At 43.6% G+C, this 15232-nt stretch overlaps 1 protein-coding gene and 1 long non-coding RNA gene across 2 annotated transcripts; both read left to right on the top strand.

Moving 5' to 3' along the window:
* LOC110437073 lies at positions 13 to 2043 on the top strand. The gene is made up of 3 exons (XR_002455133.1): positions 13 to 150; positions 1541 to 1724; positions 1872 to 2043. It is a non-coding gene; the product is annotated as an uncharacterized LOC110437073 (long non-coding RNA).
* Positions 4319 to 8285, top strand: LOC8086057 (glucan endo-1,3-beta-glucosidase 6). The gene is made up of 2 exons (XM_002445183.2): positions 4319 to 5384; positions 6944 to 8285. Exons 1-2 carry the CDS (start codon positions 5023 to 5025, stop codon positions 8064 to 8066), a joined length of 1485 nt encoding a protein of 494 aa, XP_002445228.1. The 5' UTR covers positions 4319 to 5022; the 3' UTR covers positions 8067 to 8285.

The raw sequence follows: 15232 nt of genomic DNA, 5'->3' as shown, positions 1-15232 counted from the left end.
GGCGAGATCGAGGTGGCGGCAGACGGCGAAATCGTCGATGTCGAAGTCGGCGAGTCGCTTGTGGGCAGATGTCGAGGGCGGCGGGAAATCCAAGTCGGCGAGATGCAGAGGAAGGCGAGAGCTAGAGCAGATCGATTGCGAAGTTCAGCGGTAGGGTTTCTTCTTTCTTGTTATTATTTTATTTTATTACAGAGGCGGTGGGGCCCAGCAGCCCATCCATCGTTAGGTGGGCCCAGCAGCCAATCAATCTTTAGGCTCGACAATAGAACTTTGCACTACGGAAGCTGCTGCAGCTAAAATTAACGCCCTTCCTTGTCAAAAAAAAAAACGCCCTTAATTTGGCTGGAGTATTTGCTTATGCTTAATTTGGTTTGTTTGCATTTTAAAATTAAAATTTAATACTTATACTTTGGTGAAATTACGTGATCCAGTTATAAGTAAATGTTTTTTCAATTTATCTGTGAGCATTGGTGTCCAAACAGCATCTTATTAAAGTGGAGCCCAGTGCCATAATGCATTAGAGCGAAAGGTACAAACTATCTCAAATGGTTCACATTAAGCCAAATCTGTAAAAATCTACTAATAGAGGAGAAGGTCCGACCTTTTGTTTTTTTAGGCCTTGTTTAGTTCACCCCAAAAACTAAAAAGTTTTTAAGATTCTCCGTCACATCGAATTTTGCGGCATATATATGCATTAAGCATTAAATATAGACGAAAACAAAAACTAATTACACAGTTTGCCGGTAAATCGCAAGACGAATCTTTTAATCTTAGTTAGTCCAAAATTAGACAATATTTACCACAAATAAATGAAAGTGCTACAGCAGCGAAATCCAAAAAGTTTTCGCATCTAAACAAGGCCTTAGTCTTTTTTCCAAAAAGTATATTTACACTCTAAACGATCATTTTTTTAATCTAGACACACGGATTGGTGTCATGACCTTTGGCGCCAAGGTTGCACGTCTTGGCGTTGTAGGATTAGGATTTAGCGTCGACCCTTGAGCTCCCAAGTGATGTGCGCGTGCTAAGGTGGTGCTGATGTGGTGGCACCTCGGCGTCACATGCTACGATAGCTTTGAACATAAGGGCACGCGGCCTGAAGAGGCCCTCCTTTCTTCCCTCACTTGTCGTTCTCTTTTACTCTAATCCATTCTACCCTCTCCAATTTCTCTATTGGATCTTTAAAAGTTGGATTTCATATGTGGATTTAAAGAGCAAGATATCCTCCCTCTCCACCTCAATTTGAACACATTGGATTGGTATGTTTTAATGAGTATTTTGAGTGTTCTTGATTTTTAAATGACTCTATGGAGCGCAAATTCTTGGATGAGAGTCCTTTATGAGAAATTAGTTGTATGGCTTAGCTATGATTGCTTACTTGTGTGTTGCACATGTATGACACTCTTTAGTTTTAATTTTTAGGAATCTACGATGCAATTTGATTGTGCAAGAGTATAATTTTTCGCTTAGTTGCAATGTTTATAAGTGTTGGCAGTCAACTATAATGGATTTGATATGTTTGTACTATCTAATGTTGTAGATGGAGGACATGCGGCATTGGGAAAAGTGGTGAAAGAAGGATAGTCCCAAAGTTTATACTCAGATGTGCCTTATAAAGATACACATGTCCATTCTAAGTGTGACTGCGATAAGCTAGTCTATGTGTTTAAATAGAGGCATACGGATACTACTACACGGGCCTACTATACATGGGCAATTCTCATGTAAGTAATTTTTTGTAAATAGTTAATGTTGTTTCGTTGATATGATGGTGTTATTAATTTTTCTTAGACGGAGAGATGTGCTATTTCTTTTAGTGGATTGATGGACCTAAGAAGTTTGACTCTAGGTTCCTCCTTTTCAAATACTAGGGGTCACCGACTCCATACGAGGGATTCAAGCGGTGGGTTCCACCTCCTGCGAACCCTCCACCAATGACGGAGGAGAACAAAGTCATCTTAAAGTGACTTGGCAACCCACCCTTGTATGAATGCAAAGATCCAACTATGGTTTCATCTTCCTTTATTGACATCAAGTACCCCCCCCCCCCCCCACACACACACACACCCACACACACACCACCACCAGCAGCACCCTATTACTATGTTATCCTCATTCAAAACTAAAATGAAAATGATTCCAAATATAATATACCCAAATAAAATATATTACTATGTTACATTTCGTAATGACATAGTGGATATTTTAGGTGTCATTATAGGTTAGTTTATTTATGTACATTTTTTTGGAATTCCATATATGGTTGTTATTTGTAAAATAAAAGTACATGTAATTACTATTTTTTTGAAAGGAACATGTAATTACTATTATTGGTGATGATTATTAAAGTCTACCAATATATTGTTAGGTGTTTCTGATTACTATACGAATCTCTACTTATCTTTTTTCTACTAGTGTGTCGTCTGTTGAGAATTAACAGAGGTACATTTAGAGCTTTTAATTGGTAGATTTTGTTTATATTATTCTTCGGTGTGCCATAATAAAAAAAATTCTAGCATCCATGTATGTCATCATCATATCACACCCAGCGATGTCACCAGCCCCCGACCGATCTGGAAATACAAGTCTAAATACGTTTTTGGCTAGTTTAGTTTCAACACGTTCATGGGACACTTTTCCAGTTAAGACATGTAACTATACACACACACTGGCCACTCTCGATCCATTTGCTCGCTCGGCCCCGCCGCCATGATCCTTGCATTGATACTCCTCTCTTCTCTGTACGGCAAGAATTCGATAGGATAATATAAGGCCCTGTTTAGTTCCCCATTCAAAAATTTTTCATCCATCCCATCGAATCTTTGGACACATGCATGGAACATTAAATGTAGATAAAAAAATAAACTAATTACACAGTTTAGTTGAGAATCGCGAGACGAATCTTTTAAGCCTAGTTACTCCATGATTAGCCTTAAGTGCTACAGTAACACACATATGCTAATGCCAGATTAATTATGCTTAATGAATTTGTCTTGCAGTTTCCTGACGAGCTATGTAATTTGTTTTTTTATTAGTTTTTAAAAACCACTCCCGATATCCTTCCGACACATCCGATGTGACACCCAAAAAAAATTTTCGTTTCCAATCTAAATAGGCCCAGTATGGTTTTTGTAACAAAAAGCCAGACGGCCGGGCAGGGCAGATACTTGAGCCCCACTGCCACTCCAGAATCTGATCTCTTTCCCCTCCCTATGTTCCTCCTGCCAGTCGTGGTGGCTGTTTGATCCTCTTTTTTTTTTTGCTATAAATATATATATGCTGTTTGTTTTTGTAGCTTTGCAATAGGTTATCTATATAATTCCTTTGCTTGTTATCTTCTCTTAACATGTTGGTAGTACGTGTTGCTTGCCTGTATGTATATATATCCTTGAAAAAAGAATGTGCCTCTGCATCTCCAAGAATAATGTACGTGCATATGTTTAGGAACAAAGGAACTTTACAAGAATTACAGGGAGAAATGTTTCATTCCTTCTTCTTGTTTTGAGGGGAAGAAATGGTTCATTTCAACTCTGATGGTACTTCCCACGCATATTCACCGCCTGCATTTAGATTCTTTTAGTTTCTTCAGATTTCACCTAATTTCCTGCTTGTGTTGATTGGATCCCAGGTTTCCAATTTACAGAAGCAGGAGAAAAGTAGCCCCGAATGGTGCGCAAAACCTTTGAAAACAAAAGAGATGACAGTACTAGCTGGAAAAAAAAGCAAAAGCGGTTGATCATCTATTAGCTCCGCTCCCCTTCACAACTTTTTCCCTATCTTGTTAATTATAGTCGCATTATTAGTTCGAATGAACTTTAGATAATCCGAGAAAAAAAAAGGTAAGCAAGAAGAAGATCCATGGAAACATATCCAGCCAATCCTCTATTCTCGCCGTCCTTTTTTTTTGGCGAATTATTAAGAAAAATATAGTACCTTCCAAAAATATCCATACACACACCAACAAGGTTTAGGAACATGATAAAGAAAGAATTAAAGATGAATGACGCGATAAGTCTGCTCCTGCCTTCCACAATGCCTTGTCACTCGTCTTTCCGGTCCCAGGATCAGATCTCTGTTGTCGTCGATACACCTTTGATTTGGTTCTGGTCATGGTGATTTTTTTTGGGTCTACGTGTTGGGTATTGCTTATCTACATTGTTGAATATGCATCGAGATGTGTGAAACAGTGGAGAGAAGTGTGAACACAGTTGAGAGAAATACAGCAGCACGAATCTCAGAGCACATTTACATGGTCCAGATAAACAATGCTCAGCATGTACATGCTGCATTGTATTACTGCCTTTTCCGGGTTTTTTTGCTGCACCGCCAGCGTGATTCCCCTCTTCTCCTCCCGGTTTCGCTCGCCCCCATCTTCCTCCTCCGTCGGCCGTTGCTGTTGCTTGCTCCAGCGATCTTCCTCCCTCTACCATACTGTCCACACATACACAAACCCTACACCCTAGTAGCCCTAGCGAGAGCATCAAAACACCATGTTCGATCGCGCTGTTCTTGCCAGATTTGTTTAGTCCCCCTCTGATTATTCCTCTTTTCTGAATCTGAAGGGTTCTTTGCTTGAAACGCAGACCTACCCGGGGACCTATTAATCCCTCCCCTGTCTCTTTCATGCTCCCTGCTCCGTTGTATGTAAAAGCAGTTTCTTTTTCGTGGTCCGGCTATACTTCCACGAGTTCTTCTTCTTCTTCTTGCCTGCGAGAGCCTTGCTCTGTTTAATTTCTTCGCCTGCCTGCTTGCCCCTTGCTCCTCGATCTCCTCGGCTTGAGCAGTTACATACACCGGCTTCTTGATCGATACATCCTTCACCCAGACAACAACATCGTCTAGTTCAATCTTCCACATAGTTTCTACGGACAATTCACCGAAAACCTTGGCCATCACGCACTTTCCTGCCGATCGGCCGGGCCAGTTCACGGTCACCACGAACACAGACCGTACAAGTCCACAAGAAATTCCCCTTCCGCCTTGATTCACTGAGCAGTGAGCACAACCCCGCCACCGTCGTCCATGGCGCGCGGCGGGCGGTCCGTGTCCCAGCCCGTGGCGGCGGAGCTGCTGCTGGTGCTCGCGGTGGCGCTGTGCGCGGCGGCGAGGCGCACGAGCGCGATCGGCGTGAACTGGGGCACGCAGCTGAGCCACCAGCTTCCGGCGAGCACGGTGGTGCGGCTGCTGCAGGACAACGGCTTCGACAAGGTCAAGCTGTTCGACGCCGAGGACACCATCCTCGGCGCGCTCAAGGGATCCGGCATCCAGGTCATGGTCGGCATCCCCAACGACCTGCTCGCCGACCTCGCCGCCGGCGGCAAGGCCGCCGACAACTGGGTCGCCAAGAACGTCTCTGGTCACGTCCGCGACGGCGTCGATATCAGGTCTGTCACCCTGATTTCGTTACTCGTTGCATTACATTACATTACATACTCCTCGTTATTTTTAATTATTGTTAATATTAATAATTACCTCTGCTTCAGAAACGCATCCTACTCGTATACTGTGAAAAACTTGAATGGACATTTAGCCTTGTCGTCAGTTGTCACTATCACTACTGAAACCACCACACTTTTTTCTTTAACCTCCGTTACAAAATTGTTTTTTTTTCTTCATACTTCATTTAAATAATACAAAGAGCTAGACAAAATAATGGTCAGATAGATATACTGTTTTGCACATCATGATTATTATGTCAAGGAAAAAAAAGAATGAAAATACTAGATTGCTTAGATTGTTTTTTTTTTCCTTTTTTTGAGTTGTTTTTAGTAGGTAGCAAAGCAAAGCGAGGCTAGCTAGGTTCCCTTCTCTTTAGGGGAAGCCCACAGGTGTAAGCAATCTGAAATTCTGTCTCAACCATTTCCCAATCAAAGGCGGTTATGGATGGACGGCTTTTTCAGCCTTTTTGGCCAGTGCTCCTTCACACCCAGCATAGCTTTGAGAGTGTACCAGAAAATCTATGGGTGTTGGCGCTGCCACTTTGCTGTGTGTGTGTGTGTGTGTGGCTTCCTACTGGTGGTGACATCTTGATTGGGACATGTATGGCATTGCCACTGATTTTAGTACTAGTAGTAGAAAGGGGCAAAAAGCCCAATCACTCACTCTTGAGAGCTTGAGAGATGGCCTGACACGTTTAGCATCAGGCTCTCGGTCTTTTCTAGACCATGCTTTCTGATCATATCACCTTGCCCGTCCATCTAGAAAGATCATGTACCTGTCACGTCTCCATAGATCATGCGTTGTGGGATGGATGAATATATCTCCAACCTTCTTCCGTTATCCATCGGGTTCTTGCTCTGGAATCTGTTTTGAATGTACTAGTAGTTTTTTTGTTTGTTCTTGATTCATTTAGAATAAATTTAACTGTTTTGTTAAAGTGGGCACTGGATTCTTGACGTGTAACAAGAAACTGAGAATTCTAGGGTGATTGTCTGATGATTGAGTGGCTTCACCCAACGAAAATGTGGTGCTAGTCAAGGTTACAATCACACTTGTTTCAGGATTTCCCATGTTGTAGCCCCTGGATTACGGGAACCTGTTGGGGACCATGCTTAAATGCGAAGAAGATCGCCTAAAACACAGGACGATCCCCACAAATAATCATCATCATCTCGAGTTCAACATCATGATTTGGTGAAGCAGATTCCTGCCTTCGCCAAGATTTCCAGTGTATCATCTTCAATCATGCTTCTCTGTATGATGCGTATATCTAACCGTATTGCAGTGGTCCTCTACTCCTCTCACATCATCCATCTGCCTCTATGACCTGACAGTGTTTTTACCCATCTTAGCACCAATTCTTTTTCTTCTGATGAGGAAAATTAGCATCGCAAATAAGAGAAATTTACTCCTTTTCATTCAAACTTATAATTACCTGACTTTGTTTTTAATTTACCTCTGTCTGTTCCCCTGACTGACGGACATGGACATGGACATTGGACAGGTACGTGGCGGTGGGCAACGAGCCGTTCCTGGAGACGTTCAACGGGACGTACCTGAAGACGACGTTCCCGGCGATGCAGAACGTCCAGGCGGCGCTGGTGAAGGCCGGGCTGGCGGACAAGGTGAAGGTGACGGTGCCGTTGAACGCCGACGTGTACCAGTCGCCGACGGGGAAGCCGTCGGACGGCGACTTCCGCGCCGACATCCACGGCCTCATGCTCACCATCGTGCAGTTCCTGGCGTCCACGGGGTCCCCCTTCGTCGCCAACGTCTACCCTTTCATCAGCCTCTACGCCGACCCAAACTTCCCGCTCGACTACGCCTTCTTCCAGGGCTCCTCGTCCCCCGTCGTCGACGGCGGCGGCGTCACGTACCAGAACACCTTCGACGCCAACCACGACACGCTCGTGGCCGCGCTGCGCCGGAACGGCTTCGGCAACGTCTCCGTCGTCGTCGGCGAGGTGGGGTGGCCGACCGACGGCGACGCCAACGCTAACCTCGACTACGCCCGCCGCTTCAACCAGGGCTTCCTCACCCACATCGCCTCCGGCCAGGGCACGCCGCTGCGGCCGGGGCCGGTAGATGCCTACCTCTTCAGCCTCATCGACGAGGACCGCAAGAGCATCCAGCCGGGCAACTTCGAGCGACACTGGGGCATCTTCTACTACGACGGCACGCCCAAGTACCCGCTCAGCCTCGCCGGCGGCAATGGCTCGACGCTGAAGCCGGCGAGGGGAGTCAAGTACCTGGAGAAGAAGTGGTGCGTGCTGAAGCCGGCGGCGGACCTCGCCGACCAGAAGGTGGGCGACAGCGTCAGCTACGCGTGCGGGCTCGCCGACTGCACCAGCCTCGGCTACAAGACCTCCTGCGCTGGCCTCGACGCCAAGGGCAACGTCTCCTACGCCTACAACATCTACTACCAGACCATGGACCAGGACGACCGCGCCTGCGGCTTCAACGGGCTCGCCACCACCACCTCCGTCGACCCGTCCGCCGGGACATGCCGCTTCATCGTCGAGATCGACGTCGGCGCCGCCGCCGCGCCCAGCTCTGCCATGGCCGGCGTCGCCGTCGGGTGGGCCGCTGCCGTGCTCGCGGCCTTCGTGCTGTCCGTGGTGTTGTGAAACTGAATCAAGCTTTGGTTTCCCTCGATCGTCGTCACATAGATAAGACCGATCGTGGTCTTCGCGTGCCCTTTTGTCTTGAGCTCGCTTCTGGTGATGCCAGGAGAATTATTGACTAGTATCTAGTATTAATTTGTTTATCTTAATCGCTACTGTTTTCTCTTGGTTTTGGATAGCTCTTTCTTTGATTTCAATTTCGAAATGTATGTGTTAGTTATATATTGTTAGCTGTTTTTTAATGTTTTTTTAATATAAGACGCATTACAGTGACACAACAACCTTGTCAATTAATATTGTGCCCACCCGGATTGAGTCTTGGACAAGAGTACTCGTATCTGTATGGTAGCGTGAGCACTAGGTCGCTGGCGATAGCGGGCCTCACCTATCATATCTTATATCTTATATTCTTATAAAGCTAAATTTCACTAGAATTCTCAACATGCAAACTATCCACATCAACAATCCACTAGAACTTACAATTATAGCCAACTAACACATATAATTATGATAGTTATCTCTTCATCCACTAACATACATTTAGTCACTGCTGGACGATCGGGCATTAGCACCGGTCGGGAACGGCCTGTTGCCCCGGTTCTCGAGCCGGTGCTGCCCTTCCGGGACTAAAGGCCCACCCTTTAGTCTCGGTTCGGGGAACCGGGGCTAAAGCCCCCCCTTTAACACCGGTTGGTAATACCAACCGATGTTAAAGGGTCCTGCCAGGGCTGCCACGTTGCAGGACCCTTTAACACCGTACCAACCGGTGTTACAGGGTTTCTTTTTTTGGTTCACTTCTTCGGTTCTGTTTATTGTTTTTATATAATAATAATAATAGGTTTTTCAATACATGTTTTTGCTGATACAAAAATATATTTATATTACACGCATATTAAGCATATATAAATGAAAATTATAGGCTTAGCTTAATAATTAAGCTTTGCCTATAATAAAATGAATAGGTCACATCAAAAATTAAATAGATATGTAAAAAGCTTTATATATACATAGTTTTATATATACAAAATTCGTAACACATATATACATAGAGTTTTTTCTCCCAATGTCTACAAACGATACAAATGATCATTATTGTTTGGAATAAGAGTTTCGTTGCCGTTGAAGTGAAACTCGCCGTTTGGATTGATCACTTGCTCGCGGAAAAATCCTGCTATCGTCTCTTGGATAGCTTTGATTCGGTCTTTTTTATGACCTTTTCTCTCAACCATTCCGTTTTTAATTTGAAATAAATAAAAAAGGTATTAGTTATCTAAGTTATTCAATATAATTCAGGAGATAATGAAAAGAGACATGTAACGTACTCTGAGCGTCTCTATTGGTGTTTGATTGACTCGTGCCATCATGAATTTGCACACGTAATATGCACATAGATTGTTTCCCCTTCTTGTCTTAAACACCACTGTACGATATATATATAAAAAATATTCACGACCACGACAATAAAAAGGCTAAAAGTTAGCGAAAGTTTGCTAGCTAGTAGAACTTACTTGTGGATGTATTATGTTAAGCAGCGCTTTACATCCACTGAGATGTTCACGTTCAATGAATCTTTCCCAAACCCTACACACAGCCACTGTGGATCGTGAACTAATAATTACAGAGTCATATTATGATATTCTTCTAGCTGAGATCGACATTACGTACCTTTGAATAATGTTTATCATTTGTTGATAATTTTCTTGTGGTTTTCTCATTGAGTCAAAGATTATCAACCGGTTCTTGGGAATTTCAATGACCATGAGTATCCAATAAAAGCTATTTACACACACATATATATAGTCAGACCTATATATAACTATATAAAACTTATCTCTAGTAATAATTATTAAAATAAAATATGCATGCACTTAAAAACTATATAACTCACTCGAAGTTGTAGGGGAAGAGTATTTTTTGTTTTTCTTTTTGGTTCACAAAGAACCTCATAAGATTGGTGCAGACTTCTATCTCATGAGCTGCTGTCCAAACTGCCTGCGGAGCTTTGAAAACAATATAAGGGTCAACGAACCCAATATTATTGTCATTTCTGATTCTGAGCTCTCTCATTTGGTGCCTGCATATATACATACAAATCTTAAGTGTGTAAGGATTATATACATGTAATTAAAGAAGTTAGAAGTATAATAAAAAGAAAAATACTTACAGACAAAAGCAGCTGACAAGAGATTTTTCGAGAGCGTCGAGGTGACATAATTGGTGCAATTCATCGAACTGCACGTATATGAGGTCATCTCCCCGGAAGTAGTGATGTTGTCTAATACGAACAGAAATCCAATTCTCTCCCCTTTTAGACGCCTCAATGCACCATTTGTTTATTGCAAATATTTGTGTGCCGAGCTCGTGTAAACGCTGAGGGTCGAATAGACTCCTGCCCGGTTCATATCTTACCCTCCATTGCTCAACTACGTCAGCTTTTTCAAATGTTTGGCATCCAAGAATGGCGGCAATTTCTTCCATATTTAAACCGTTCTGTCCAAAGTAACGCTCAAGCGAGTCTAGCTCAGACAACGCTAAGGATTTCTTTGGCATCAAGTCTTGATTTGAACCGTATTGATTTGGCACAATCAAAGGGGGCACCGGTTTTGATACTTCTCCGAGCTGTGGGACCCCCTTTCCTACTCTCTTCTTAGGCTGTGAAGACTTGACCAGAGACCGCTCATAGTCTGAAAGTGCTGGCTTTTTCTGAGCTTCGCGTTGCTTCTTTTGCTGGTCCGCCACCTTCTGCCTCAGTTCCGATGGCTTTACATAAAAGTACGATTTTTCTGGGTTTAGCTGTTTTTTTTCTATCCTCCTTCAAATTATCAAAAAATTGTTTCACCTCAGCTTTGGATGTAGCAATTACCTCCTCTTCACTCTTTTTGTAAGGTAATTTTTCTGGCGTCTTAGCTCTCTTTATTGAGGCAGCCTTCTTTGGAGGTGGGACCGATGACTTCGATCGTTCTTGGGCGGACCGCTTCTGACTACCTCGCTTTGGAGGCGAGGGGACCGACCGTGCACTCTTTGGAGAGGGCGGTGCAGGGGTGGAGGTGGTGGGGCCGATCTTTTCGACGTTGGAGAACGCGGTGGAGGAGATGGAGACCTCGGTGGAGGAGGTGGAGACCGTGGTGGAGGTGGTGGCGGGGTCGGTGTGGCCGCCGCAGGTGTTGGAGGAGATCCAGTATTGTCACCGCCCGTAGCACTATAATGCGCTGGGGAGAGAACTGGACTTATGTTGGAGGAGTCCCTGCAAAGAAAACAATTACAAGTTTTGTGAGCAAACTTTTTTTTAATTTCAATACATAATAAATAATATAAGAAGTAAAATCACACACAAACCTATGTTGAGAAATAATTATGAAGCGCTTGCGCCAACAAATGAATGTCTTCTCAGCTTCACCTAAGGTCTTCTCTCCGTCTCCCCTTCTACTTCTAGAGGCACATTGCCACAACCTTTCTCAACCCTATCAACCGAGACGCTAGCATATCCACCAGGTACTGGTTGATTATGGATTCTTGGAGTTCTCGTTCGGTCGATAGGGTTGACAACAGCGATAGCCACCTTTTCTGTTGCATTCTCATCTGGTACATGCAGCTCACACGTAGTAAAAGCCTCTATGACATCATCCACGGGGAAGTGTAGCTTCGTGTCATCCTGAATGGTTGGTACTTCCGTGGATGCGCAACTGCTTTTCAACTGGCCTGGGGAGGCTAAAGTTGACCTCAAGTTGTGATGTACCTTGCCCTTTCGTCATTTGACTAAGTGCTGCTTGCACTTGCCTTTGAATCTCCGCCTGCATCCATTCTTCACGAGCTTTCTCGCGCTCTTCTGACTGCAGAACAAAAGCTTCCAAGCGGCGGATCCGCTCTGCCTCCTCATCCTTCTTTCTCTAGCGGCTTCTGTAGGTATCTTGATCGGCTTGGAATGATTGCAGCCACGGAACTGCCCCATAGCCTCTCGTACGCCCACCGTGCTCAGGATTTTCAAGCGCATAGGTGAGTTCATCCTTCTCCCTATTAGGCCTGAACTCACCAGACTGAACCGCCTCTCGTGCACGGACTAGTCTCTCTGCTGCTCTAGAGATTTCTTGGCCCCAAACTAGTGGCCCGGTGTCTGGGTCCACGCTTCCCCCATGACCGTAGAACCAATGCTTGGAGCGCTCGCTCCAATTCTTTGCTATTGTCTCGGGTGTGACCCCCCTAGCAAGCATCTCCTGTTCCATTCGGTCCCACTTGGAAATAGCACTCTTATAACCACCTGATCGCATATAATGGTGGTATGTCTTTTTTACTTGCATTCTCTTTGTTTCTAATGGCTCGTTCCTCGCCCTCTTCTGATGTTTTGTACTGCACAAAGTCATCCCAGAAGGCCCTCAACTTTACATATATGGGGGAGTCATCCCAGAAGGCCCTCAGCTTTACAAAGTCATCCCAGAAGTACTCCATCACAATCTTCTACCCACACTTGCCACAAGTAATGAGAGGGAGTTCCGGCCGGTATCGCTTTCGAACCCGTTGAGAGACCGAAGACCCGGTCACGGTTGCCATCTACTATCCATACTCAATTTTTAAACAATTATAAATTCCACATTTACTAGTAAACATGTATGATTAAAGAAGAACCTAATAATATCATTTATTTGTCTAGTTACTTCAACAAATCTTCTAAATTATACAATGGACATTATGTAGTAATAAAAATAAATCAAGTGATATTAACAAACCAATTAATTTGAACTATCCTACTTTCTAGGATCATACAAAGATACTATAATTCATTCTTGCAAACTACATTACTACTAGGTCAACCATGAAATATGATATATATATATATATATATATATATATATATATATATATATATATATATGGATACGAATTCATGTGAATGATTCAAAATAACAAAGTGGATTTGAGCTAAAAATGATGAGAACATCACAAGACAAAAACAACATGAAAAAGACAAGAAATGCTGAAGTTAGTCACCTCCAAGCACGAAGAGACGATGACGGAATCGAAGAAGATCAACGATGGGCGTCGGAAATGAAGACCAAGCAAGAAGAAGCTCCAAGAACAACAATGGTGCTCTCGGTTTCAAATGGGCAGAGGGGAGGAGGGGGCGGGCCTATAAACCGGAGCTTTAGCACCGGTTCAGGGCAAAAACCGGTGCTAAAGGGTCACCCTTTAGCACCGGTTGGTGTGCCAAACCGGTGCTAAACGGTTTGCCTCGGCCCGTGGCACTGACCGGTGCCAAAGGGGACCCTTTAGCACCGGTTGGTAACACGAACCGGTGCTAAAGGGTCCCTGCCCCGACAACACCTGTCAGTAGCCGTTGGGCAGGATACTTTAGCACTGGTTCGTGTTACGAACCGGTGTTAAAGAGGCCTTTAACCCCAGACCGCAAAAAGGTCGAGGTTTTTGGCGATTTTGGGCATCGACCAGTGCCTCATTCTGTAGTCGTGAGTTGGCCGGCCAAACCATTCACCAAAATTAATTTAAGATAATTTCATTCATATAACTATAAATATAAATAATCTAATTTCTTGTTAAATTATTTAAAATCCCGCAGCAACGCGCATCGAAGAAGCACACACAAGACGGAGAGGCGCTAGTCGATGTCACTCGATAGTATCCAATTATCCATGACGGGGCACTTTTCACTGTTGATTCTATTATACGAACCAATGGAGAAATTAATGATGAAAACTAAGGCCTGTTGGCGCTAGTAAAGTTTAACTCTCGTTATATCGAATGTTTAGACATATACATGGAATACTGGATATAGGCTATTTATAAAACTAAAAATACAGTTAGAGAGAGTAATTTGTGAGACGAATCTTTTAAGCATAATTAAATACTAATTGTTAAATAAGATAAAAAAAATATTACACTACCTATTAAACTTTAACACCCCAACCAAACACTCTCTAATTCTATTGTAGTGGTGGGTGCATTCAATGTGATGAGTATACGTGAATAGATAAATCTAAGCATTATTTGTACTGATTAAAAAAAAAGCAATGTGATTTAGGTAAAGAAAAACTACCGTGAGAAAGACGAGTGATCCATCAACAAAATTTAGGACTAGCACGGTTCCTGTAGCTTAGCCATTGTTTGCGCTATCTACCTACATATAAGGGAAATTTCTAAAAAAAAATGCATAAGGGCATGCACGACGCGAGATTAGAGCTGTGTTCGTGACATTAGTTTTTGCCAAAAAAAAGTGAACAGTAATCAATGAGTTCAAAGGGCGACATCGGCATCTCGCAAGGCGATGGACCTAGTTGTACAGAGCCGCCTAGCATGCGGATCCATCTGTGGTGCGATCACAGAGACTTGGGTGCATTCTCTAGCACGAGAACCATGTATTCAAGTGTGCACCAGATCGAGTGCATGCGCCGTGATATCTGGTGCTAGCTCAATTTAGATGCGGGGCCTTGCGGGGTTTTCAAAACCGTTCATCGGAGATATTCAGTGTCGTGCCGGAGTGTGCACTAGTATACTCTTCTCGTCAATAAATAAGTGCACATCTCGTTTTCCGAGAAGTCAAATATTTTTAAATTTAACTAAATATATATAAAAATATACTAATATTTATTATATATAATATATATCATTAGATTTCGCATTAATTATACTTTCATAATATAATTATTTGTAGATATAAATATTGATATTATTTGATATATTTCTAGTCAAACTTAAAAAGTTTGACTTCTCGAAAAGCGAGATGTGCATTTATTTGTGGACGGAGGGAGTACATTCTACAAAAGAGGTTGCTTTTGTGCAGCTCAGGGCATTATGTTCACGTAATGGAGTCATATGAGGGCAGTCCCAATGGAGTAATAATGATAGTTTCTATGTCTATTAATTACCTTAACAGCTAAGCATTTTGCTGATATGGCAAAAGAATTAATGGAGAGAGAGAGTGCAAAACAAAGAAACGATTTCTTCCTCACGAAACCGAGTCGACTCTCGCAACGAGGCACGAAGAAACCACCAAATCGCCGTTGGGGAGACTCCACTGGTTTCGAACGAAGCCTTTCCGGATCGAGTGCGCCGCCGCCGACTCGCAGATATTTCCCGCAAGCGTGCGCTCGGCATGCTCTCTCCCGCGTCCTTGCTCCCGCCTCCGCTTCCCTCGCGCGTGCTACTCTGTTCGCTCGCTGCTC

This window comes from Sorghum bicolor, chromosome 7, assembly GCF_000003195.3.
Source record: "Sorghum bicolor cultivar BTx623 chromosome 7, Sorghum_bicolor_NCBIv3, whole genome shotgun sequence".
Taxonomy (NCBI): domain Eukaryota; kingdom Viridiplantae; phylum Streptophyta; class Magnoliopsida; order Poales; family Poaceae; genus Sorghum; species Sorghum bicolor.
The sequence above is the reverse complement of the archived record's forward strand: the minus strand, read 5'-3'. Positions and strand labels throughout refer to the sequence as shown.

Coding starts and splice junctions, on each gene's coding strand:
- LOC8086057 (XM_002445183.2), top strand. CDS start 5,023: ATGGCGCGCGGCGGGCGGTCCGTGTCCCAGCCCGTGGCGGCGGAGCTG. Junction 5,385..6,943: donor CGCGACGGCGTCGATATCAG/GTCTGTCACCCT, acceptor GACATTGGACAG/GTACGTGGCGGTGGGCAACG.